The sequence below is a fragment of the Ursus maritimus genome, unplaced genomic scaffold (genome assembly GCF_017311325.1).
Source record: "Ursus maritimus isolate PB19 unplaced genomic scaffold, ASM1731132v1 scaffold_19, whole genome shotgun sequence".
Lineage (NCBI taxonomy): Eukaryota > Metazoa > Chordata > Mammalia > Carnivora > Ursidae > Ursus > Ursus maritimus.
In genome coordinates, this window is record NW_024424341.1 from 14,411,366 (window position 1) to 14,438,088 (window position 26,723).

The 26,723-nt window shown below is 56.0% G+C and overlaps 1 protein-coding gene and 1 long non-coding RNA gene across 2 annotated transcripts; one reads left to right on the forward strand and one right to left on the reverse strand.

Annotated features, from left to right (window-relative positions):
• Nucleotides 1-1,161: 1,161 nt before the first annotated feature.
• CX3CL1 (C-X3-C motif chemokine ligand 1) lies at nt 1,162-12,165 on the forward strand. Its single transcript, XM_008702597.2, has 3 exons — nt 1,162-1,354; nt 7,137-7,257; nt 8,995-12,165. Exons 1-3 carry the CDS (start codon nt 1,285-1,287, stop codon nt 10,100-10,102), a joined length of 1,299 nt encoding a protein of 432 aa, XP_008700819.2. The 5' UTR covers nt 1,162-1,284; the 3' UTR covers nt 10,103-12,165.
• LOC121103418 lies at nt 10,400-12,777 on the reverse strand. The gene is made up of 2 exons (XR_005835599.1): nt 11,447-12,777; nt 10,400-10,858 (listed from the first exon to the last, which is right to left on the reverse strand). It is a non-coding gene; the product is annotated as an uncharacterized LOC121103418 (long non-coding RNA).
• Nucleotides 12,778-26,723: the final 13,946 nt, after the last annotated feature.

Sequence of the window (26,723 nt, forward strand, 5' to 3'; positions counted from 1 at the left end):
GTTCATGGTTAACTCGGGCACTGGCTGGGCTAGGCGACTGCTAGACTGCTCTGGAGTCTCAGGAACTATGGCCGCTGTCTTCAGGGAAGGCTGCTGTTAAAGCGGCTGCACGGTTGCAAAGCCTCAGGCATTTCCACCAGTCTGGGGGGCGCTGGCCCGCCTGGTCCTGCCGGCCCCCTTGTAATGGGAGAGGCGCTGAGAAGTCCGAGCTGCGAAGCTCCCTCCCCGGTGGGCGGGCCCAACTCCCTCTCGTGCAGAGGGGGAACTGAGGCCCCCAAGAGAGGCAGGACTTCCCCCGGGGCACCTGCAGAGTCAAGGACAAGCTGCGAGGCAGGCACCGAGTGACCCCGGATGAGGCCGGCAGCCGTGATGTTCCTTGCAGGGGCCCGAGCCGGGGCTGGCCGTGGGTGTGAAGGAGGAAAGGAGAGGTAGAGGAGCTGGAGGCAGGGAGGCCAGGGCTCTTTTCTGTGTCCTAACGTGCGCACGCCCCTGTGCGCCTCCAGTCTGTTCTCCACCCTAGCGCTCTGAATGACCTGAGGTGATCCCACCCCCTCTCTGGGCCTCAGTTTCCCCATGTGTCCCTATGAAATGGGGTAGGATCATTCTTCCAGCAAATGAGTGGACTGAGCCCCTGCTGTTTGCCAGGCTCCATGCTGGGCTCAGGGATATATATGGATGAATGAGGTCCCCCCCCCGCCCCCCGCCGAGCTGAGGCTTCAAGGAGGAAAGGTTGGAAGTCCTTCATGATGTGGGAGAAATACCTCTCCCATGCCAGAGGAGAGCTTGTGAGACCCGGACTCTAGGGTCCTGAGTCCCTCCTGGCTTGCTGGCAGCCAGCACTCCCTAGCCTGTCCTTTTGTTTTGTGGCCCACTTAGGGCTAGGGCCCCAGGTGCCAGCTCTGGAGCTGGTAGCCCCAGCAGATGGGGGGAGAGAAGGCCCTTTGAATGCTGTCAGGCCTGGTCCAGCCTCCAACACCCCCCCGCCCCGCCCCGCGGCGGCCCGAGCCCAGAGCCTGAGCTGGCTCGGTTCCTTGGCAACATCCTGAGGAATCCAGCCATCCAGCCGCTGCACACTGGCTCCCTTCCTTTCCCCTCCCACCCGCCTGCCTGCCTGCCGGGCTGGAGGCGGAGGCAGAGGCAGCAAGCCCCATTATAAAAAGCCATTAAAAAAAGCGACAGAGCTCAGGCAGCGAGGGGACGGCACTTAGCTCAGACGCCGGCCCCGGCATCTCTCCCGGCCCTGCCCGGACCCCCGCCTGGACCTCTGCCTGCCCGCCCTCGGCCATGGCTCCTCCACCCCTCTCGTGGCTGCTCCGCGTGGCTGCCCTCTGCCATCTGACCATGCTGCTGGCCGGTGAGTGGGCTGGACTCCTGCATGAGCTGGTGGGGGAGCCGCCGGCCCCCCTTCTGCCCCTCAGGCCTGATACCAGGGCCCCCAGACCCCACCTGGGTAAGGTCCACAGCAACCCCTTCCAAAGGGTGTGGTGGAGGGGGCTGGGCTCCTCCCTGACCCCAGATTCGGGGCTGCCCCTCCCGCTAGAAAGATTTCCCGTCTCCAGAGACAGCCCGCCTGGCCCAGTGAGCGAGGTGGCCACTGCTTGGCAGCGCAAAGAGGTGGTGTGGGTGGCACGAGGGTGCCAGGCACAGAGGGGTGTTGCGGGAGGCGGACAGGGAAGGCTGAGGAGGTTCATGCGGGGCAACAGGGTGGGAGGCCCTGGCTGACAGTGGGCTGGGTCTCCCCTCCGGGGTTAATGTTAACCTGAAACCCTGACTGGGAGTCTCAGGTCACAGTTAGGGTTTTCTCCTGTCCTGATTTCGAGTAGGGGACCCAGGACTAGTAGAGATCAAGGTCATTGCAGATCATGGATTGCGCTTGTTGCTGTTGCTCTGGTCTGTAGCCCCAGTCCCTCTGCCTGTATCTCGACCATGCCACCATCCTCTTCCCCCAAGCATAGCTCAGAAAGTGCTTTCACCTCCGGATACTGGCTCTCTGGAGCCCAGGACCTGGTAGGGCATCATGTATCCATTCCACCGGCATGATTAAGATAGAGGCCCAGGGAGGTCTGGAAACTGGCCCGAGGATGCAGAGCCAGCAACTAGGGCAGGAGAGAGCCTGGCTGCATGCTTACCATCTGTGTGGGCCACGTAGCCTCCGAGAACTGTTTGAGCCAGACCATCTGGCACGCTGAGACTCAGAGAGGCTAGGAGCCTGCCTTGGGGCACACAGCAAGTCTGGGAGGATGAAAATGGTCTCAAGCTTCCAGGACACCCCCATGGAACACACTGCCTTTGAGTCTCTCTATGTGGGGAAAACCAACCAGCAGGCCAGGGAGCAGGTGGGTTGGGGGGGGCAGCAGGGGCCAAGGGCTGCTGGCCTCCTGCTTTGCGGGCTTGAACCCCGAGGCCAGAGGTGTTTGGAGATAGTGAGCACTAAAAGACGGGGAGTCAGACGGAGGTCGCTTTGCCATAGCCATGACCCTGAGCCGTGTCTTGCCTTCTTTGGTCCCCGGGACTGCATCTTTTAACACAGCTGTTGCCTCTGGCGCCGTGGGGCTCCAAAGCCTGGGAAGGCATCTTGGGAGTGGGGGGAGGAGGGTTACTTACAGGAAGCCTGGCGGTGGGTGCAGGGGGAACGGTTCCTATGCCAAGATGAAAAAGGGATGGTGTTGGCGTGGGGGCCCCTGGACACTCTGTTTATAGCCTGAGGCTTTAGGACATCAGGTTTCTGCCCTAATCTTGGTCACTGACTTTGCTGGAAGATAAACTATTTCAACCTTTCTGAGCTTCAGTTTTACCTTCTTCTCCTGGCACTTGGCCGGGCCCGCCTCGGAGGTTCTCACCCACACTGTCGTTTGTGGCTCTGAGAGACCCCCTGGGAGCCCCTGCAGGACGAGGGGGAGGTCCCCAAGCCAGAGAGGCCCAGGGTTGGGGGGGCTGGGGGTTTTTAGCTGGTGCAGGGCGGCTGCGTCAGTCCCCAAATGTGGGTTTGCGGGGCTGTGTCAGGCGGGAGGCTCCTCTGCTTTATATAACCAACCTGCAGAGAGAAGTCAGCGCAGAGAATTTTCTCCCGGAGCACTGACGCATTCACTCCTACTCAAGCCCCAGCAAGAAAGAGGGGAAAAAAATCTGTTTTAAGCTGCTGTAGTCTGCCCCCTGATTAGCGGTGGAGGCGGACAGGGAAGGCAGGGGAGGCTAACTTCAGAGCGTCACATCCAGGGCCTGTGGAATTGAAATAAAAATTCCTCTATGCCTTCGTTGGTTACAATTTTATGTGTCACAAAGCGCTTCCTTGTGCCTTTTGTTCATTCATTGAACAAATAGTTAGTGGACGTCAGCTACGTGCCAGGACTGTTGCAGGGGCTGTGGCCACATCAGTGGGTACCGGTGCCCAAGATCCCAGACCTCGAGTGCTGAGCACCACCTGGGGAAGACAAGAGGATACAAAACATAAATTAGCAAATGATTTGGTCTGTTAGAAAAACAGGCTGTGATTTAAAAAAATATATGGAGAGGGGAGGGTAGCAGGGGGAGGTGTTGAGATTTTAAGGAGGGGTCAGGAAAGGCCCTGGGAGAAGGGGACGTTGAGGGAGGTGAGGGGAGACCCTTGTGGGTGTCACTAAGGCAGTGGCTCGCAGTGGGTGATCTGGCCCTCCAGGGGCATTTGGCAAATTTCTGGAGACATTTTGTTATTACAGATGTCCCGATTTTTGGTTGGGGGATGCTCAGACAGCTAGTGGGTAGAGGCCAGGGGTGCTGTTAGACATCCTGCAGTTCCCACGACAAAGAATTATCTGGTCCAAAATGTCAACGGTGTGGCTGTCGAGTAAACCCTACTCTAAGATATTTAGATATCTAAATATTAATATCTAGATATTAATAGATATCTAAATATTAAATATCCAGATATTTAAAAATCTTTATTTTCACAACCACCCTGTGAAACAGATATTATCATGTCCATTTTACAGGTAAGGGAACTGAGGCTCAGAGAGCCTAAGTGGCTTGTCCAGGGCACACATCTTAGCGATGGCTCAAGCCATCTCTCTATCACCTTGCCGAGAGACCCAGAACATTCTCGTCTTTTCCTGCCTGTAAGCCTCTTAGCAGTCCTTGAGGTCCAGCCTAAAGGATACCTCTTCCAAGAAGCCTCCGCTGATTACTTGCAGTGGGAAGTGGTCTCTCCCTTGTGCAAATCTCAGCACATTTGGGGGTATGTTCTGGAACATGGTGTTTCTACCTGATATTTAAGGCTGTTTAGAACAGTGGGATGTCTAGAGGCTGGGAGGAAAACAAGATTTGCCACTAAGCAGCTGTATGGCTTTGGGCAAGTCGCTTAACCTCTCTGATTTTCAGCTTCTGCATCAGTAAAGTCGGGATAACAACACTCTCTTTGCAGGGGCGTCAGGGATTAATGAGAGCAGATGTGTGTGCTAAGCGCATAGTCCAGCACAGAGTAGGTGCTCAACTAAAATAAGCCCTGGGACTTTGTGGGCCCGTCTTGGCTGCCCTTCAAGCTGAGAGCTTCTGAGGGTAGAGACAGGCCTCCATCTCACTGTGCCTCACAGCACCCAGCACAGGGAAGAGGGGGCATCAGCATTTGTTGGTTGACTGAGTAAACACTGCAAGCTGATGGTGTTTATTGGGATTGAGATGTTCTCTCGAAGCTCAGCAGCAGCACCAATGGGAGAAAGAGCTCAGGGTTACGGACAAGAGAGCCTGGGTCTTTGTAGATACTCACAGGCAATTCCAACCAATGTTGGCTGCATCCAGAAATGGATGGATGGATGGATGGATGGATGGATGGGCAGATGGAGAGGTAGGTGCAGGGATAAGTAGAATGCGACATTTCACTCGGTGAATATTTGTTGCGTATCCACTTTGTGCTGGGAAGCACTGTGACACCAAGACTGAGAAGGTCCCTGCCTTCCTGAAATTCACATGACAGTAAATGGCTGGCTGGAGGCATTATTTCCAATTACAGAAAAGAAAACTCCAGAGAAGAAACCCCCCCTCAGGTTAGTTACATAGCCCTTCCCCATGCAGAACCAAGAACAGAGCCTGGCCGAGGGTATGTAGGCACCATGGCAGAGGGTGGGTGGCAGAGGCAGCCACAGGCTGCCTTTGTGGCTCTTTAAAGCCCTGCACGTGAGCAGTGGCCTTCCCCACCTGAGACATGGAGTCAAGAGGGCAGACTGACCATACCTAGCCCATCCCTCCTGCCCGCTGGCAGCCTCCCCCTGGCTCCAGGTGGCCTAGGACCCCTGCCAGGCCAATCCAGGGTGCAGCTTACTGGCTCTATTCAGCAGGGCCTGGGGAGGGTGCAGCTGAGTCATTCCAAAGTCCCCCCGGGGGAGAAGGCAGGTGAAAGGCAGCAAGGTAACTTTCACATCCTGCTTTCTCAGAGAGAAGGGCACCCTGTGACTCAGGGCCCAGCCCCCCGAGAACTTCCTGCCCACCCCGGGAGCTGCTAGTGCTGCCCCTTGATGGCTCAGGCCAGCTCCGCCCTGCAGGCCCTGAACCCCCCTTCCACAGTCGGGGTGGGCTGAGGCTAAAAAGAAGCGGTGGGAAAGAAGGTGGCACATTCTAGAAGGTGTGTGTGTGCATGCGCGCTTGCTCCTGTATTTGGGAAGGCAGAACATGTTTGCACGTCTACATCCATGTAAATACTTGTGCATGAGCAGTAAGGATCAGCTGGGGCCTCCCGGACCCTGACCGGCTGGAGAAGATCATTCAGCTCACTGGACTCCATGGCCCTGGAAGTCCTGGCCTCTAGAATTTTGCAAAACCCTCTGGGGTCTTGCTTCTGCCGCCTGTGACCTTGATCCAGAGCTGAAACTCAAGCTCTTCCTTATTTTTTGCATACCCTTCTTGAGCGGACACCAAGCAGAATAAATTTTGCTGGAGATTTTAGGGGAAGGGAAAAGCGATGCAAACTTCAAATGTTTATATGGAATATTTGGGTTCTCAGGGCACCTGGGTGGTTAAGCGTCCGACTCTTGATTTTGGCTCAGGTCCTGATCTCAGGGTTGTGAGATCGAGCCCCTCGTCAGGCTCAGTGGGGCATCTGCTTGAGATTCTCTGCCTCTCCCCCTGCTTGTGTGCTCTCTCTCTCACATGTGCTCTCTCTCTCAAATAAATAAATAAATCTTAAAAAAAAATATTTGGGTTCTCAACTGTTGAGTCACCCCCATCCTGTCCTGGGGTTTCTCTCTGGCTCCGTGCCATCAACAGGCCCCATAGCCATCCCACTCTGCCCTCCACCCCTTGCACAACCCCCATCTCCACCCCTCCTCCTTACTCCTGCTCCCCTAACTTGCCCAGGAGACTCCAAATGGCCCCCTCGGTTCCCCTCAGCAACCGCGGCCAGACTCATCGGCAGAACAAAGGATCCTCCACTCAGCGGGCCCCACCCCGGCCTCCTTGGAGGGCGGCTGTACTTCCACGCTTAATGCTTTGTATTTGTTCCATGGGTCTGAGCATATGAACTTTTATGTGGTCTTGTGTGGGGTCCGTATGTGCTGTTCTGTTTGTTGGCGTGTGTGGGTACGTGTGGATGTGTCATAGGGTGGGCCCGTGACGTGTGTCTCCGAGGTCGTGGAAACCACGAATATGGATCAGCCTGACAGGGAGGAATGGGGCGTGCATGTAGTGGGTGGCGGGTTGGGGGGCGATAGTTGAGCAGGTGACCTGCTGGCGTAAAGGGAGGGTGGGGGTGCACAGAGCCATGGGCCCGGAAGGGACCAGAGCCCGGCCTGGGAGGAGAGCCCGTTCCCTCACTTGCTGGCTGTGTGACCTCAGGCAGACCCTTGCTGCTCTCAGACTCGTCCTCCCTTCTGTACAACTGACCAACGACAACAACTTGAGTTTAAAAATTAAACCCTCGCTTCTTACCAGGCAGTAGGAGCTTCATAAGTAAGAATTCATTTTCATTAATTTTTATAACATCCCTGTGAGGTAGATGCTATCATTGTCCCTATTGTACAGGTGGGGAAACTGAGGCATAGAGAGGTTTTTTTTTTTTTTTGGGGGGGGGGTGGGGGGGAGGGGGCCCAGAAACACTGGCACGAGCTGGCCTGGGACTGGGAAGCCGGGTGCCCCCGGACAGTCCTGCTGACTGGGGGCCTCTGTGGGCTCAGGACAGCACCTCGGTGTGAAGAAGTGCAACGTCACGTGCAGCAGGATGACCTCGGAGATCCCCGTGGCCTTACTAGCCCACTACCAGCGAAATCAAGAGTCCTGCGGGAAGCCTGCCATCATGTAGGTACCGGCCCCTCGGCCTCTGCGAATCCCCGTCCACGTCCTTGTTCCTCCTCTGGCCTCCTGCCCGGGGCCTCCGCAGGTTGCTCCTCCTGCTCCTGGCCTCCTGGCCCTTCGCTGACCTTAATATCTGCACCCGAGGGTAAAGGTTGGGAGCAGCTTCCTGAAAGGCCTGAGGCCTGGGGCAGCGACCGCGGGTGGTGTGTATTAGGGGGCACTCGAACCTGCTGGATTTCTTGGGGACGTCCAGCCTGCTGGTCTCGGGGCACAGGCTCCAGACTCCACCCGATACGGTGCAGATCCTGGCTTCACCGCTTGCAAGGGTGGGGGGGCCCTGCTGACATTGCCTACCCTCTGGGCCTTAGTTTCCTTATCTGTAAAATGGGTAGTTGGGAGGATGACTGGGGATAACGCAAGTAAGCAGCTTGGCAGGGTGCCCGGAAACTGTTGCAATAGGAGAGGCAGGGACTATTATTCACACTTGACAGTGGCGGAAACAGGGTCCCCGTGAGACTTTGGGCCAGTCTAGAGACTGGCCTTTGCGCCTGGCATCAGGAAACGGCTGGCAGGTTCTCGAAGTATAGGGCTCATGGAAAAGACGTCGTGTGCTTCATTCCACTGATTATGCCAGCTGCTAAGAGGAGCAAGGGGGCTACTGCCTGACCTCTCCTCTCACCCGTCGAGGCTTGCTTTCCCCAGACTCCCCCACATATTTGCTTCTGTTTTCTAGGTAAAGAGGAAGTGGGAAGCCCCAGGGAGGGGGCCATGGCCCTGGGCTGCACCTCGCCTCTGGGGGCCTGAAGGGTTATGCTTGCTTCCTGCGCTTCTCAGGCTTCCCCAGGGAACCAGAGCCATGCACGTTCACTTGACCTCTCTGAGCCTCGGTTTTCTCATCTGTAAAATGGGGATGGTCGCGGTAGCCAGCTCTCGGGTTGGGAGGGAGGTTTAAATAGGCAAAATGGCTAGCACCGCGGCGTGGAGCAGGAGCTCCTGTCAGCTCTGAGCTGTGCTCTCGGCCGTGAGCCAGCCACACGCAGCTTCGGAGGAAGCTCGAGATTTGGACGCACTCGGGGCCCCGCTGGGAGCCCCAGACATGTGGCTGTAGCTACTCAGTGAGCTTTCGGCCTGAGGACGCACACTAGGAGGGGGAGGTCCAGAGGGCAGCCTGTAATGCAGCGAACGGAGGAAGAGGACATCTGAGTCCGCTCCTTCCAGAGAAAGGCCTCGCCCCAGAGCTCAGCAGTCACACACCTGGCAGCAGGGCACACGGGTGCGCGCTCCCCCCAGTCAGGAGACACAGCCCAAGTCCCTGCCTTCATGGTGAAGACATTATTATTAACATCGTTATCATTTTCGGCTGTTACTCTGAGCCAGGTGCTTTACATACTTTTCATTTTTTCTTTTTTTATAATAACACCAAAGTGGGGTGACCAGCTTGCCCCAGTTTTCCGGGACTTTCACAAAAAGTCCTGTATCTTGAGGACCCCCCTCAGTCCCAGCTCTTCTGGGGAGGTTGGTCACCCTGCAGAAGGTAGGTATGCTCTCTCGATTTCCCAGGTGAGGACGCGGAAGTCCCAGGAGTCAAGCGGCCCGAGCTCATCAGCTCGCAGCTCCCAGCTAGTAAGGGGTGGGAGCAGGGTTTCCAGCTGGGTCTAGTCACCGGCAGAGCGTCTATGCGGTGCTTCCACTCCATGTGGCATCCGGGCATCACTGGGTCCCTGTTTTCCTTCCTTGTAGCTTGAGAACAAAAAAGAACAGAACCTTCTGTGCTGATCCAAAGGAGCAATGGGTTCAGAAAGCCATAGAACATCTGAAAAACCAGACTGCTGTTCAGACTCAAAATGGCGGCACGTTCGAGATGCTAATCGGTGGGGGTGATCCCAGGACCACCCCGGCCACCAGGGGAACGGACAGGCCTGCGGTCACAGAGCCCAAATCCACCCAGGGAAACAGTGGCCCGGAGGCACAGAGGACCTTGGAGACTTCCCCGGAGCTGCCAACGGGAGTGGCTGATTCCTGGGGGACCGGGTTCCCCTCCACTCCCAAGGCTCCGGATGGAGGAGCGCCAGCTGGATCCCAGAAAACTGAGTTTTTCAACGCTGCTGCCCTCACCACCGCAACGTCCTGGCAGAGTTCTGCTGCCTACGAACCCTGGTCAGGCCTCTGGACTGCGGGAAAGGCCTCTGAGGCCCTGCCCACCCAGGCCTCCCCCACCCAGGCCCCCTCCACCCAGGCCCCCTCCACCCAGGCCCCCTCCACCCAGACCCCCTCCACCCAGGCCCCCCCCACCCAGGCCCCCTCTACCCAGACCCTCTCTACCCAGGCCCCCCCTACCCACGCCCCCACCATTTCACACACAGCCTCAGAAAAGAGTGTTGGCCCTGAAGGCCAGCCTATGTGGGTCACGGGAGACGATCTCACGCCAGAGAACTCTCTAGGGCCTGAGGAGACCGGTCCCGTTTCGGCTCACACGGATGCTTTCGGGGGGCCTGAAGGCACGCCCCGTCTCTCCACGGTCCCTGTCTCCTCTCAGAGGGTCCCCAGCAGGGAGCCAGCGGCCTCAGGCAGCTGGAGCTCCAAGTCGGAGGAGCCCATCCATGCCACCGTGGACCCCCAGAGGCTGGGTGTCCTCATCACTCCTGTCCCCGACTCGCACGCAGCTACCCGGAGGCAGGCGGTAGGGCTGTTGGCCTTCCTTGGCCTCCTCTTCTGCCTGGGGGTGGCCATGTTTGCCTACCAGAGCCTCCAGGGCTGCCCCCGCAAGCTGGCGGGGGACATGGTGGAGGGGCTTCGCTACGTCCCCCGGAGCTGCGGCAGCAACTCCTATGTCCTGGTGCCGGTGTGACTGCCCCCCTGCCTCCGGTTGTTCTACTCAGACAGCTGCCTGGGGTCCCCTGTCCTCACACCCACCCTCACCCAAGGGCCGGGCCTGACCTGAGCTGGGATGATTAGAGCGAGGAGGCGGGACCTTCCACACGCCACGGCTCCCGGCTCCCCGGGGATGCCCCAGGAGGCCACTCTTGACCACTGTTGGCCCCCTGGGGACAGAAGTGGTAGCCTCTGCAACTCACCCCAATGTCCCCAAGTCAGGAAACTTCCGCTGCTGGCTGGTGAGAGGTTCCCTTTGACACAGTCCCAGACCCGATGAACAATTATTTATTGGAAAACGCCCAGCCCCTCTGGTTCACGTCCCCAGGTGGTATCACGGTCACCCCATCTCACGAATGAGCCTCAGGCCAGGCCCCTCCTGCCCGCTCCCTCAGACCTCATCGTGTCTCTTGGTCCCGCTGCAGTCGCCAGTCACCCCGGCCACCTGCGGTGCTATCTCCCCCGTCCCCTGTACAGAGCCCACACCCAGCCGGGGACCTGTCTTTACTTGCATGAGCCTAGTGTTGTTCCCTGGGGCTGTTCCCAGGAAGGCGCTGCCCGCCGTTAGGCATTGTGGGAAGGGGACATGAAGTGATCCAGTGGCTTGGACTGTTTTCTTTTCCTCAGTGGATGTCATGCAGTGGAGGAACCTCGACTGTGGGTGTGAAGGTCGGGGTTCTCATCCCAGGTCCACCACCAACCCAACAAGGCATTCGTACCTCTGGTTTTCCGTCTGTGGAAGGAAAGAGACTTGGCAAATGTGTGACAATAACCTGTACCCTGACGGGCATCACTCATTGATCCAGAGACCCCTTTGCCCAAACCCGGGGTGTAGCCTCATAACAGAACACCTTAGCCCGCCCTCAGCCATCGGGGAGCCTGGCACTTCGGTGGGCCCTGTGTGTCTGGTGGGGGGGGGTGCTGTGCAAGGACGGGGTCTGAAAGCACAGGTCCTGCTCCGTGGGAGGGAATCAGCTCTGTGCGCCCCCTGAGTGGGGACTGGGGTGGGTGCTTGAGGGGCAGGCCTGTGTCTGCATTGGAGACCAGCCCTCCCAGTGTCCACCAAGCTCGCAGGGATGTGGAGACAGCCCAAGAGACGTGGGACAGGCTGAGGAGGAGGGGAGTTCCCACAGGCTCCCGGGAAGGCTGAGGTGCTCAGGGAAAGGAACCTGGGTGTGGGGAGCCTGCTGGAAGCAGCCCTATGCCCGTGTCAGGGACTCAGGCCCGGTGTTTGCCGTTTCTTTCCTGCGGCCTGGCTTCCCCTCCCCCATCTCTCGCTCCCTAAAAACACTGCTGTCCCCATTCCAGGATCTTCCCTCACCTTCCTGCCAGGCAGGGCCAGGGATTTCCAGGACATTTGCCATGAGATCAGAATCCACCGTTGAAACCTGAGGTTTCATGTTTACCTCTGAAAGAGACTCCGTCCTGTCGGGAGGGAAGTTGTGGGCACCAAGTCAGGGGTTCCCTTTTTGGCTGCTGGCCTCACCCCTCAGGGTCCCTGGTGGCAGCTCCCCACCTTCCTCTGAGGGTCCCCGTGGGTGACCCTTGCCCTCCTGGGGAGCCCCCACGGGCCAGTGTGGGTGACACTCTACTTGGCAGGTAGATGCTCAGAGGAAGTGGACACAGCTCTGGTCCACAGAGGGGGCAGCCACGGAGTCCAGCCACGGAGTCCACCCGGCCCTCCTGCACCCCTGCTGGGCATGACCTGGGATGTTGGGGCCTCACTCTGGTGGGGGGCACTCTGACGGCTCGGGGGGGGCAGCCCGTCTGAATGCACTTTTTTGGGCTCCTCCAGGCTGGTGGGAGAGCCTTCAAGGAGTGGGGGCCCCATGCTGGGGCTTCCCTACTTTTGTGAGGAGGCACCTGGGAGCAGCTAGTCCCCCTTCCACGGATTTGATTAGTTCCCCCCAGCAGGACACGGACAAGGACAATTGGGGGGGAACTCTGGAAGGAGTGGGCTGATCCTTTCGCTTTTCCAACCCTATCACCAATGTCTGTGCCATTTTGTATTTTATTAATAAAATGGAAAAGTCTTGTGAATCAATGACGTAGCTTTCGTAGGACAGGCTCAGCTACCGGAGACTCAGGGGTATTGAACCAGGGAGGGGCCGAGAATCTCTGGGTCCAGCCTGCCTGGGGCAGAGGGGCAGGCACTTTTACGATCAGCAGGAGAAGCAGCACTGGGGGTGGAGGGTTTGAGCCCCTGGCCTGGCTCTGTTCTGCCCAGCTGTGTGACACTGGGCAGGGCCTTTACCTCTCTGAGCCCGTATAAAATCAGATGTGAGATTTCTCCTAGTGGCTCCCATCCCTGGCAGGAATCAGAATCCCGTATGAAGCCACCCCTGCCCTTCCCCGTGCCTACTAAGCCACCAGCTCAGGGGCCTTAGTATCACCATTAGTGATCTGATGACCCATGGGAGCAAACTGGGCCACATTTTCCTCTTGGCTGCCTTGACTCACTGCTGGCCCAGATAAAGATCAAAGAGGGATTATTTCTCAAGGGACTTGGGCGTTCATAGATATGACCCAAACACAAACCTCCTGGTGGTCCCTAAGCCCTCAAGTGTCCCAGAGTGGCATCCTAAGAGCCACTATGTACAGTTGTGCAGGTTGGGGACTGCACCAGGTGCCACAGGCCAAGTCCAGCCTCTTATTACACAGTATTTCATGGATCCTAAGGTGAGCATTTTTCCACATTGTGCTATCTTTGGAATTGGGATTTGTCTGACAATCAATGGCTTGTCATAGTTTGATAGACAGATCTTGTTTTCTTTACTAGTAGTTTATTAAATATCAGAATGTCTCACAACTAATGGCATTTTAGATCTGACGTCAACACGGGGTTTTTAAAAATCAGAGGCAGTATTTAAAAATCAGGAAATTATACACACGAACCCACTCTTCCGTGACTGGGAAGTCTGGCCCACACACCGCTAGGTGTGTGACCCACAGTCTGGCAGGGGGTGGGCGGGCCCCAAGCAGTGGCTGCCTCAGGAGATGGGGCCAGGCCAGGGTGAGACCCCCCGTCCTCCAGCATCCCCTCCACCCCCTCGTGCTCCCGGAGCCTGTGCCACGTCAGGCGCCATTTATGATTGCCCTTCTCTCGTTTGTCTTAGAGCAAGGATATTTTTGTCCCAGCCCGAGTCTCCACCAAACGGAGGACAAGGAAAAACAGATCACGACGGGCACACGACTGCACTCCTACCCTGCTGGCTTCCTCCTTCATTTTACCACCTGCCAAACCCCATAGACACGTGGAGGTTGAGGTTCCTGCGGCAGTCTGAGTTTGCTGTCCCTGCACAAGCTGCAAATTCTAGTACTTCCCCCGCAGCGAGCCACAGCTCTCCCTGTGCCCCCTCCAACCCATTTCCTCCTGCTGTTGCTCATTCCCACCCCCAACGAGGAGCTCAGAGACAAGGTCGCAGGCCTCCAGCCTCTCCCCGAACCCCCTCCTTCTGGCAACACGGAACACCAGCAGAGGCTTTGCAAGGAAACTTTGTGTCCCTGCTCTGTCTGGTTTTTAATCACACCCTCAGGTAAGGTTTACACTCCTCATGCTTCCCAAGAGGATAGTCAGTGGGAGAAACCTGTATTCAGGCTCCGGCCAGAGCAGTTCCCCGGGATCCTGGAGTGTTCTGCGTTCTCTCACTTACAGAGAGCTGCACTCCAGCCCAGGCGTGCCCGGATTCGCGCAGAGTTTGCTGGAGACTCGGATATCTCCGACTGGGCTGTCAGGTCTCTGAGCCGTCGTCAGCCATCAGCACCATCGGCGGATAATAATAGCCAAGGCTTATTTAATGTTTACCACGTGCCAGGCAGTGCGCTAAGTTCTTTGCCTAGAACGACCCCATCGTACCAGTGGGGAAAGTAAGGCTCTCAAAGCTCACGTGATTTGCCCAGGGTCACACAGCACGTAAGCAGCAGAGACAGGATGTGACCTGGAGTCTTTCTCCAGCCCTGGAATCTTAGCCACCGTTTCTGAAAGTAGGAGCCACAGATCATCTTAAAAGTATAGATGCCCGATCCCACTTTAGAGCTGCTGGATCCAGGCTCTAGGGGTGGGAGGGCTCGGGGTCTGCACCTTCAGCTGCTGTCCCCGCCCCCACCCCACTCCTTCCTCTCCCACCTGCTCTCCTTTGCCCTGCACTGCCCTCCAAATGACAAATTTGGCACCTAGCCAAAGTTTTGAGCCCCCCCTTCCCCCCTGCCCCTGCAGCCCTGCCCCCACACCAGGCCAGCCCACTCCATACCCCCCAAGGCTCGGGTTACCTATAGGCTCCTCACTCTGTCCTTTCTTTGCCACAAGTCCCCTTCCCTCCCCTGTGCCCTCTGTACATTCCCCAAATGGGTGAGGCCAGGCAGAAAAACAAAGAAATGAATGGCCGGGAATTTCCAGGGTGAGGCTCTGGGAGCTGCTTGTGTGTGTGCGTGTGTGTGTGTGTGTGTGTGTGTGTGTGTGTGCATGCCCTGCTGTTTGTATGTGTGCAAGAGCTCAGGGGACCACTCGTGCCCCATTCAGTTTTGCTTAGTCATGTGCTTTCCTGGAGAGAGAATCTTTCAGCTTTGGGATTTAAGAAAAGATGTGGCGCCAGGCTGACTTGCTCAAACTGACTGCAAACTTCAGGGGTTGGACCCATGGGAAATCTTGATCTCCCTGAGCTGGAGGAAGAGATGCCCTCTCTTAAATTCAAGGGATCTCTCGCCCCTTTCAAAGGACAGAGTAGAATTATTTGCAATGAGCATCTCTTTGGGTTTTTTTGTTTTGTTGTTGTTGTTTTTTTTTTTTTAAACCAATACAGGAGCAGAATACAGCATAGAGATTTCTGGCTGTGTGACTTTGGGCAAGTTGCTTAACCTCTCTGGGCCTCAGTTTTTGCCATTGTTCATAGTGAGCTCTCGGTAGAACCTATGATCATGCAGTAGATGTTTCCAAAGGGTTTGAAACATCCTATTTCTATTCTGTGTTATCGGATACCCAAGCAAGACTGTGGAGTTAGAAGATATCTATAAAGAAATGCAGTCTTCTTGGTTTTCAGGAAAGTAGGGTGAAGAAATGTTACGGTGCCAGCAAGCAGATAAGAATAATTTGTAATTTGCATAATTTTCCCCCTAAACTAATAGATGCCATTTGAGGTGAGGTAGCTTTTCTCCTGTAATAGCTTTTGAACTTGGCAAGGTCAAAACTCACGAATCCCCATGAATTGATTCCAGACTAGCAAGATGTCTGAATCTCAGACTTGGACAGAAAGGACAGTTTGTTCGTTTCAAGTCTGTGGAGACTGGAGTAGTCACTCTCCTGAGTATTTCTGGCTGGCTACCCCTGGGCACATGGAAGGGCGGCTCCTCCTGCCCCCTTGGGCTGCATGGGGGCACACGACCAGTTTCGGCCAGCGAGCTGGGAGTGCCAGTAATGCGTATGACTAGACTCAAACGTTGAATTGCTGAGAGACTCTGCAGAACTTTTAACCCTTCTGGCTCGGCACCTCCAGCTTTCCAGAAAGTGACCGCTTCATTACCTCGGGTCTCAGAGTGATGATGGCCGCAGAGCCTCCAGCCTTGGAAAAAACCTCCCCCCCCCCGCCCACCCCCGAGCTCTGTGGAAGAAGCAAACCTTTGCGGTTTTAAGCCAGGGAAAGTTCGAGCTTATTTGTTACTGCAACATAACCCAGCCCATCCTGACTGATACAGCAAAATCAGGGAAAAGAAGTATGTTGTTCCTTGACAACTAGGAATGACTTGTCAGTAGCCTCATGCTGGTGTGAAAGGCTTGAAACCGTTCCCAGAACCGGGGATGAACAGCCTGGCAGTGATCGGGCTTGCCACTCTCCATGTGCTGTCTTTGCAGGCGGGATGGTCAACGGTCGCCTGCCAGCTGTCCGGGTTTATCTGGAATTCTTGCTGAGTGGAGGTAGAAAGAAGGGCTTTGTAGTTGCCCCAAGATATGCGGATGCTTGGAGTTCTAAGGGCTCAGACACACCAGTGATTGCTTCAGCAGACAGGAAAGTAAATGGCGAGAATATTAACACTATTGAGCACCAACTGTTTGCCAGATGACCTGGATCAACCAGTCTTTCGTGTACCTCCTAAGCCCAGAGGCCCAACCAGGGTAACCTGGGCCTTTTGGCACAGGACGTGGCTGCTTTTGCAAACTTGTAGGGACCCAGGGCACGTTCCGTGTCTTTGTTTTCCTGGGGGATCTCGGTTGGCCCGCTGGCTCTCTTGATATTGTTCCCCCAGTCTTGCTACCCACCCCCACTGCCATGCCTTTGGCCACACATTTTTTTGTATCCTCAAGTCGATCTTCTCTCTTGTCACTCTGAGCCATTGTACTGACTATTCCCCTGCCTGGAACAGCTCCCCCCTTCACTGTTCCTCTGGCAACTCCTCCTCATCCTTTGGTCTCAGTTTAGATGTCACTTCCTCCAGGAGGCCTTCCCTAGCTTCTTGGTTTCCCACAGGTTCCCTGCTACGGGTACTCACAACACTGCACCCACAATAACCCGCGCACAACCTGGGCGTGCACGCCTGCAGCACTGAGCTTCTGTAAGATCCCGAGGGCGAGGACGTACGCACACCTTGTTCCCCTTTGTGCTGCAGGGATGACCACAGGTCTCAGAAGAAGTGAAAGAGTGGAAGGGCCAGGACCCACAGCCATCCGGGCCGCACTGGCACTCCTGGGCCTGGTGCCCGTACCGCATGGCTTTCTGATTTAGGGACAGCCACCCATCCACGTGGGGGGCTGCATTTCAAGGTACTTCCTGGCAAAAAATATTGAACTGCCTCAAAGGGATCTCAGAGACTGACAGGGGCCATCTGTGAAGGTGCCCTTCAAGGGGGTGAACCCCTCTGACCCTCCACCATCCCGTCTTGGTCATGAAATTGCTCCCCAGCCCCACCCAAGAACGCCGGGAAGCCTAGACTGGGTCACAGCCCTGATGGTCCTCCAGATTCCCTAGAGGACTGAGCAGACAGCAGGAATCTAGCAGCTCTGGGGTATCCGGAGTGTCTGAGCATGGGAGCTTCTGCCCCCCTAGACGTCTTCCTGGGTCTCCCCTTCTCCTCCCCACCCCTGGGGTCTCATCTGTACCTGGGTGGCCCGTTTCCCAGTTTTTCCATATTGTCATGACCATCATCAGACTGATGGGCTTGGAGTCCCAACCACGTGAGCACTGGGATGCAGGCTGATAGCCCACGGTCCTCTTCCCCAGGTGTCAAGGGCAGAAGCAGTGGGGAAGCCGGGGGAGAGGAAGGAGTCATTCCATTTTGCCAGAGATGAATAAGACGCTAGCCTTCCCCTCTGGGTTCTACTCATCTGAGCCCCATTTTCCACACGGAAGTGCCAAGGCGCTGGGAGATTGAGGGATTGACCCACGGTCACCCAGCTAGAAGTGACTAGGCCAGCAGCTAGTCCCACGCTAGATTAATCCCATTAAGCATTTTTTTTTTTTTTTGGGTGAACTGTGGTATGGTATAGTCATTGCATGGGATCGCATAAATGGTGACGAGGAGGAAATACTCTGGCTCGTCCCACCACACGCGGCTCTCAAGCTCAGCACTGAAGACGCGCAAGCGGAGGTGCTCCCTGACATCAGCATAAAGCTAAGAACGTGTACAAACAACGCCATCCATTGTTTAAGGACACACACGCTCGTGCACACGTGCGTTAGGAAGATAAAGAAACCCTTGGGATTCATGTCTGCCCAATTCGGTTGCTTTCAGTCTATAGAGGGATGGGTTAGGAGAGGCACATGGGCCTCAGGGAGGGTAGTACTTAGCCCTTAACCCAGTGGTGGGTACATGCACGTACCCAGAGCCCACTCCCTTCAGCTGCTTTCACTACTAACTGACACTCTTTTTTTTTTTTAATTTTATTTATTTATTTGAGAGAGAGAGGGAGCACGAGCGGGGCAGGGGTGAGGGGTGGGGAGCAGGGCAGGGGGTGGTGGGGAGCAGAGGGAGAGGGAGAAGCAGACTTCCTGCTGAGCAGGGAGCCCGACGTGGGGCCCAATCCCAGGACCCTGGGATCATGACCTGAGCCGAAGTCAGATGCTTAACCAACTGAGCCACCCAGGTGCCCCCCACCACTTTTTTTTTTTACGTAGGCTCCATACTGAGCATGGAGCCCCATGCGGGGCTTGAACTCACAACCCTGAGATCAAGACCTGAGCCGAGATCAAGAGTTGGATTCTAAGGGGGCACCTGGGTGGCTCAGTCATTAAGCATCTGCCTTCGGCTCAGGGCATGATCCCAGGGTCCTGGGATCCAGCCCCGCATCGGGCTCCCTGCTCTGCTGGGAAGCCCACTTCTTCCCCTCCCACTCCCCCTGCTTGTGTTCCCTCTCTCGCTGGCTGTCTCTCTCTGTCAAATACATAAATAAATAATCTTAAAAAAAAAAAGAGTTGGATTTTAGGGGCGCCTGGGTGGCTCAGTCACTAAGCATCTGCCTTCGGCTCAGGTCGTGATCCCAGGGTCCTAGAATCAAGTCCTGCATGGGGCTCCTTGCTTAGTGAGGAGCCTGCTTCTCTCTCTGCCTGCTGCTCCCCCTGCTTGTGCTTATGCTCTCTCTCTCTCTCTCTCTGATAAATAAATAAAATCTTTAAAAGAGAGAGTTGGACACTTGACGGACTGAGCCACTCCGGCTTCAGTTCCTTCTCTGATTTCATTCCTCTGCTCTTCCCCACCTCCCCTGGGAGCGTGTCCTTAATGAACCCAGATTGGACAATGGAGAGAGCCAGTCACCTGCTCCGCAGCCTGCAGCTCACCGTGGGGTCTGGAACGAGGAGTCCCTGGCTAGGGGAGAAGGAGAAAGACTTCAAGGAGTAGACGGGAATCGACAGGAAACACAGCTCCCTAAGGAAGTCTGCAGATTCACCCTGAAGCCAATAAAAACAGCAAATTATTTTTGGAGCTAGATTAGGTAGTTTTAGTTTCACTGGGGAAAAAAGGGAGCGAGTCTGGATTGCTGTGCGAAGCCCAGGCAGAGCAGCCAAGGGAGGACCCTGTGTTAAGCCAGGTGGGACTGAGGAGCAAGTCCGCGCCTGTGGAAGGCCAAGTCCCAGCCTGTTCTGGCCGGGGCCCAGAGGGCTGCGGAGGCACCTGCTTCTCTCTAGAAAGAGAGCAAGGCCTCATTCACCTCCAGAGGCACTTGCTGCCCCGGTCTGGACCTTGCTCAGAAGCTGCCACACCCTTCCACTCCCTGGGCTCTCCCTGAGCGAGCCACGGTCTGGGTAGGACTGTGTCACGTGACAAAAGGCCACATGCTGCTGGCCCGTCCCTGGCTGGCTTATTTGCAGTGAGGTTGGACGACAAAGCAGGGAGATCTTCAGCCTCTCAGAGGGCCCACATCCACCAAGCTCCTTAGAAAAGGTGCCTTTCTGGGTGTGTGTGCTTCCCGGATGCGGGGTTCTTGGTGCCGACCCTGGCATCGAAAAAGCCTTCCTTGGGAGGAGAGAGGGTCCCATGTGTCAGGAAGGATTCCCCCGCCCCCCAGGCAGGCTGTCAGGTTTGGAGCAGGGTGCAGCAGACCTCTCACTTCTAAAGGAAGGGTCCATCGCGGCACCATGAGGGGTGAGCCTTGAACCGGTCACTTGGTGGTACAGCCCTGGATTGTCCCAGAGCTGTCGAGGCCAAAGACCCACCTGTGAGATACTTGGGATCAGGGGCAAAGGCTCCCTGGAAAGGGGGAGTTGGACTCTAGCAGTGAATGAAAGTAATTGATTTACAGGGCTGAGGCAGGGGCCGGGGAGGAGCTGAGGCCCCGGCAGGAGGGAGGGAGAGAGATGGAGAGCAGCCCACGGATAAGAGTGAGACTCAATGAGAAGAGTTAATGTACTCAGCTTCGAGAACAATACCAGCCATTCAGCCACTGAATTCAGCCGTGCGCCTGAGGGCCTCCCACGTGCCATGATGGTACACTTCACTGCACAGAAGAGACCGGCCTCTGTCCCACAGCACTTATGTTCCAGTGGGGATGTCAGGGGGGGACAGGCAACAAAGAGCAGGCAGGATAAGTAAGTCAACGGTGTCGTTATTAGGGGGTGGTAAGGACTGCAGCAAAAAGAAAAAATAGAGCACAGGGAGAGGTGAGGTGGGCTGTAGTTTTAAATAGGGTAGGCTTCACTGAAAGGTGACATTTAAACAGAGATGGAATGAGGGGAAAGAGTGAGTCATGCATGTATCTGGGGAAAGAATATTCCAGGCTGAAGGAAGAGTCTGTGGAAGTGTCCTCGGGAGGGAGAGCGTCGGGCACTGCGGAGGCTCTGCGAGGCCGCCGGGGAGGCCAGAGCCCCGTAAGCCAGGCGGGGCGTCCAGGTGGCTGCAGGGCCTTTGGCTTTTCCTCCGCTGCGCAGGGGAGAGCCAGCGGATGGTGTGAGCAGAGATTCATGTTCCCGGCGCGACTGTGCTGAGAATAGAGTGTAGGCGCGAGGATGGAGGCAGGGACTGTGCGGGGATCCAGGGGAGGGACGGTGGGCTCCAGAGGGATTCTGAAGGCAGAGCCAGGAGAGGGGCTGACAGATGGCAAGGAGGGGGTGAGGGTAAGAGGCGTCAGGCTGGTGCCCAGGTTTCTGGCCCAAGTAACAGGGAAGGAAGGGGCTGGTGAAGAACAGGGGAGGAGCCCATGTGGGGGCGGATGGGAATGGGGAATTCAGCTTGGGACTTGGGGGGCCTGAGATGCCAGCTCAGCGTGTTCAGGAGGCAGCCGACATACAAGGCTGGAGTCTTTGGCATATAGATGCTATTTAAAATCGGGAACACGTACTATTTGCCAGATACGTGCCCGAAGGCGGTCGATGTGAACCAAGCCTGCTCATGTACTTGCTATTAGTATTTTCATTTTGCAGGTGGGGAGACTGAGGCTCAGAGAGAAGTCACTTGCTCCAAGTCTCACAACTCATTGATGGCAGAGCTGAATTCCAAACCGGGGGTTACCCCACCAAGAGTCTGAGCTCCTAGCCCCTCGCTTCCCCAGGGACCCTCCTGTTTCATCTTTAATGGCATGTCCTCTATGAGAAGTGGATATAATTCTGTTCAGGGAGGTGGGTGATCCAGAAAAGAGGAGGACAAGGCAAACCTAGTCGCGTAGTGAGGGCACACATCAACCCTCGTGGAAGCTAAGTGCCAGGATCCTGGAGGTGAGACTATCCCGAGGGATAGGGCTTACAGACTGGCCTGAAGAGTTTTGAGTGGAGAGGGGCAGGGAACAGGGAGCCACTGATGGTTCTTGAGGGCTCTGTGTAGTCAGAGCAGCCCTTGAGAAAGACCCATCCGACGTGGGCATTCAGGAGGACCAGACAGGAGGAAATAGTTCTGGAAGTTGTCGGTACTGTCCAAGTGTGAAGGATTCAGGTTCCCGCTCAGTGGGGATGAGGAGGGGGTCAGGAAGCTGAGTGCCCCCTGAAGACATCGCTGGGCAGAGTCTGTGCCTGATGTACCATGGGGCCCAGAGGTGAGAGATGAGTCAAGGGCACAATTTCAGACCAGAGGGGCAGATGGGAGGTGGAGAATGACGCCAGCCTGAAAAAAAAGTGGAGGGGAAGTTGGTTGAGAGGAACTTGGTGCCGCCTTTCTTGTTCTTGGACTGAGTGAACCACAAAGGGACGGGTTTCTGTTTCTTAGGAGTCCGCAGTCCAGAGTGGTGAGGCTCAAGAGGAGGCCAGAGGATGGGGTGAGGTCCAGGGGGGTGTCTTGGGATCAGAAACAGACCCTAGGACAGAACACCGTGCATGCTTCCACCACTTGCTAGCCCTGTGCACACTTGGGCAAGTTTCTTAACCACTGTGGTTGATCCCTAATTTCCTCATCTGTAAAATGTAGACAATAATAGTTCTTACATCTCGGGTTATTGTGAGAACAAAGTAAACTAACAGGTGTAATTGCTGAGAACCCTGCACAGCCTGGGGTGAGAGCTTGGAAATGTTACCAAAAAGAGGGGCCCACAGAGGGCTCAGGGAAGAACCCTATCCCAAAGCCAAATGGGGAGGAATGTCAGGAAGGGAAATGGTTCCTGGCAATGACAAGGAGATTCTTCAAGCCAGCTGAAGACCAGAAAGTTTACACCATCTCAGTTAATTTTCCCAGCAGTATCATAGGGGAGCACCTATCAACATGCCCATTTTTCAGATGAAGACAGTAAGGATCATAGACTTGTTCTTGGTCACATAGAGACAGGTGGAAGAGGGACCGGGACCCAGGGCTGTAGAGAATGCTTCCAGAGCATCTGCGGGTAACCACTGCCCCATACTGCCCTTTGTGAGGGGATGGGAAGTTCAGAGAGTGGCCGTGCGTGGTTGAGAGGCCCAGACAAAGTGGCTTCCCCAGAGTGTCAGGGCCATACTGCTAAGAATTAAATCACATGTGAGCAGAGAGGAAATGGTAGTAGGAGGTGCAGACCACACATTGGAGAAGTTTGGTCATGAATAAAATGAGAAATAGGAGGACAGTGTGTTGGGGAGTCAAGGAGGGTTTTACAGAAGTAGAGACCTTAGATCGTGTCGTCAGCAGAGGGGCGGGACCATGGAAAGGGAGAACACAAAGAGTCAGTAGGTGGGAGTGTAACTGAGGGAAGGAGGCCCTCCTGGGGTGAAGAAGGAATGAGAGCAAAGCCACAGTCAAAGAAATTTAGGTTAGACAGAAGGCAGGAAATGGCCACAACCCACAAGGAAGTTGTGAACTAGATGGAAAAAGAGTCAATGAGTGCCTTGTTTGGATTCTTCTGCCTCATTCATGACAGAATTCAGGTGTGTCTCATGAACTGGTGGGACACACTGGACCAAAAATAATTTGTTCTGGAGTGAAGGAGCCCCTGGGATAGACTGCAAGCTGTGCCCAAGCTGTAGTTCAGAAGTTTGTAAGTGTCCATCCATCTATCCATTCATTCATCAACCTATTCATCCATCCATCCATCCATCCAACCATCCATCCATCCAACCATCCATCCATCCATCCATCCATCCATCCATCCGTCCGTCCGTCCATCCGTTTACCCATCTTTCATCCATCGTCCATCATCCATTCATTCATTCACCCATTGATCCATCCATCCATCCATCCATCCATCCAACCATTCACCTCTTATCTAGTCAATAAACATATTTATTGAGCACCTACGGGGGGCTAAGTCCTAGAGCTACAAGTTGGAACGCAGAAGAGATCCTGTTTTCAAGGGGTTCACAGTCTTCCATGTAAGACCCAGCAAACAAACCAGTGATCACAGTGTAATGTGATGAGAGCATGAGAGGGAAGCCGGTGACCTGTGAGGACACATAGGAAGGTGGGGGTTGAAGGACAGAAGTGAGGGTTTAAGTTGTGATCTGAGGAGGGTAGGAGTGGAAGGAAGTGGGGTGTGGGGGAGCAGGAGAGAGAGTTCCAGCCAGGGAGAAGAGCTGTACAAAGAGCTTGGAGTTTTCAAGGAACTGAAAGAAGGTCCATGTGGTTAGAATAAAGTAATGGGGTAGATGGTGGGGCTGGAGGCAGAAGTTACGGCTGGAGTTGTCAGTCAGAATCTGGACTTCATCCTGAGGGCAATGGGGAGGTACGGAAGGATTTTTGAAAGCGGAGAACCTTGCTCAGACTTGTGTTTTGGAAAGATCTTGGGGCTTTAGAGAGGAGGGTGGATTGGAGTGGCAAGCCTGGGAGCTTGGAGAGGAGCATGGGGCTGGCGTCCAACAGGGAAATGGGAATGGGTGGCCATGTGGATGGTGACAAGGGGATTAAGACACTTCAGGCAGCCTGCTGAACAGGTCTTGTCCATTGACCATGGGAGGGGAGGGAAAGCCCAGGGCAAGGATACCCCTGTGTTTCTGACCCAAGGAATCAAGCAGACTGATGACCTGTCGGGGAAGGTTGACTCATCAGTGAGCACATCAGGCCCTTGGGACAGGGGAGTGGGATGTATTTTGGGATTGGGGGATGGGGATAACATTTGGGACCCTCACATCTCAGCCACCATGGGCAGGACAAGACGAATCTAGCTTCAGCTGTCAGAGGACAGAGCTCAATGGACAAAATGCTAGATCCTTGCTGGAATGCTCCAGACAAGTCATTGCTCCTCCTGGAGCCTCAGCTGACAGGGGCTGCCACCTCAGTGACAGCTGTCACGTGCACCTGGAAGGTGATAACGAGCCTCCACCTGAGCAACCTGGCCCCTGCTCAGTGGCTTGGGGCTAAGGTCTTGCAGTTGTGATGAAAGCATGCCTGGTTCTGCCCCAGCCCACAGCAGAGCCAGAGGTGGGGCAGAAGAACTTCCTTCCTCCCTTTCAGGGCGAGGTACCCAGAATCTCGCTGGTGCAGCCCCTTCAAGCTAAGGTGGGGAAATGTTGATTCTTTCTAGTCCCCAGGGGACTCCCCGTGGCCATGGTCTCGGGGCCGGGGCAGCAAGGGGGGCAGGTGCATAGGCGGTGTGTCTGGCCAGCTTGAGTCAGAGGTGTTGAGACAGGCAGTCATTGCGGCCTCTCCCTCCCACTCAGGTCCAATTCCCCGTTAACTCTGTTGTCGTACTAGGCGAGCATGTGGCCTGCTTTCCCCACCTGTGACCTTGCCCTTCCCCCAGCGCCCTCTCCCCTGCCACCCTCCAGAGAACTCTGCCTTGCCCCCACCCCCCGCTCCAGGGAGCATTCCTGATTCTCCTGCCCGACCTCCGAGCCCGAGAGTCTGCACAGCACCGTAAAGGTCTCTCGAGGCCCTTAGCATAGTCCCAGACTCCAGGACATCCCATCTGGAAGGTCCCCGGGAACCCATTTCAGAGCTGGGAGAACCGAGGAGGAATAAGCCAGTTAACCCCTGGCAAGGAAACCACCTCAAAAATGTCCCTGGTCCGTGTTGCCTCCAAAGTGAGGTGGAAAGGCGGGCTCTACGCTCGCGGTTTCTCCCCAGGCTCGGGCTCCGGCTCACCTCCTTGTCCTTGTCCTTTGTTCCATCTCCTCTGTCTCGGTCAAGAGGGGGCTGTGTGCAGGCGCTGGGATACATACGATGGCAGACGTGCCCCTGTCCTCACGGAGCTTATGGTCTCCATGTCACATCAGGACCATGTCCCCCACCAGAGTTCTGGGCTGCTTCTCCCATTTATCTCTGCACATTCCCTCCTTTGCACCCAAGCTAAGCGCTTCCCTCCTGTGAAATGCCCTCCCTGCTTCTCCTGGTGTGAATTCTCCCAGCCTCAAAGCCCAGCTCAAGGACCACCACCTCCAGGAAGCCTTCCAAGGTCTCTCAGCCGGAAGCAACCTTTCCCTGCTCTGGGCCCGACAGCCCTTTATCTCATGTGCACATTCCTGCCTCGTTCCCCTCCCGCCACAGCCCGGGGCAGAGTACCTGGCACAGAACAGGTGCACACCGGCATGTTTGCTGCTCTGTTCCCTCCCTTGCCAGGCGTCCTGCACCAGCCCAGAGCTCGTCCAGAACCTTTTGCTCCTGCAGTCACAAACAATTCCCTAGAAGGAACAGGGGAATTTGGGTCCTTCTGGAGAAAAGTTCTGAGTCTGTGGCAGAGGAAGGGGACTCAAACCCCAGTCAGGGAGTTTCCCCAGTGGTGGGGGCTGGGTGGCCTTGCTGGTAAGAAAGTTGCTAATTGTCATCCTCACAGTCCCCTCTTGTCCAACACAGGAGAGCATTCCGTGGCCCCTGTGGCAGGTGGAGAAGCCCCTGGGCAGAGAGCCTGGAGGACGGAGAGGGGCAGCATCGGCAGAGACATCCTCTGCCCCTCCTGGGACCCAGGCCTTCCCCAAGCACCTCGAAGTGTTTGCATTTCCTCTGAACCCAAGACTCTTCTCCGGGCCAGAGTGGCCCTCTCCCAGGCAGGCTCACTGAGGGCACCAGCACCCCTTCCCAGCCCAGGCTGGCCTGAACTGACTCCACAGGATGGGGTCTGCTCGGTGCTCCTCTGTTCGGGGTGGAGGTTGGCCCCACTTTGTGCAGGAAGCTGGTGCCAAAGATGAGCACAGGCAGGAAGACCCTGGTACCCTCTAATCCCCTCTGCTCCACATGCAAATGGCAGCCTGTCCCAGAGGCAGGAAGAACGGCCCAGCCAGACGGGCTGGGGGCGGAGAACACCCTTGGCTGTGGCTTGAGGAGTGGGTGACGTGACCCTAAGAGAAGCAGAGAAATGCTGGTGTGAGACCCACTGAGAGGACTGCAGCTGTCCCAGATCTGCCATTCTGGCGGGGCCCCCTGGGACAGTCCAAACATCTCTTGACAGGTGATGACGTGAGGCCCAGAGAGGGTCTGTGAGCTGGCCAAAGTCACACAGCAAGATGGTGACAGAGGATCCTGCCCGGGGGACCTCCTGCCGTGGACGGGGCACTCCCCCGACCAGGACGCAAAGCGGCCCCAGCCTGCCAAGGTGGCCCTGGGACGGGGGGAGGGGGAGGAGGAGGAGCACTGGCCTCGTCCTCCCGCAACCTCGTCCAATGCATGGCTTCCTCTCCCAGGTGCCCTGAGAGGACTGGCGAGGTGACAGTGTGCACCCCTCCCTGCTGTGGGGCTGGGTTTCCACAGACAGCGCCCGCTGTGGTTACCGTCCCTGCGGACGGAGATGTGACAATGGCCCCAGGTTGACCAGAGCCAGCTCTGGTGAAAGCAACACGTGCATCCCGTGGCGCAGGCCC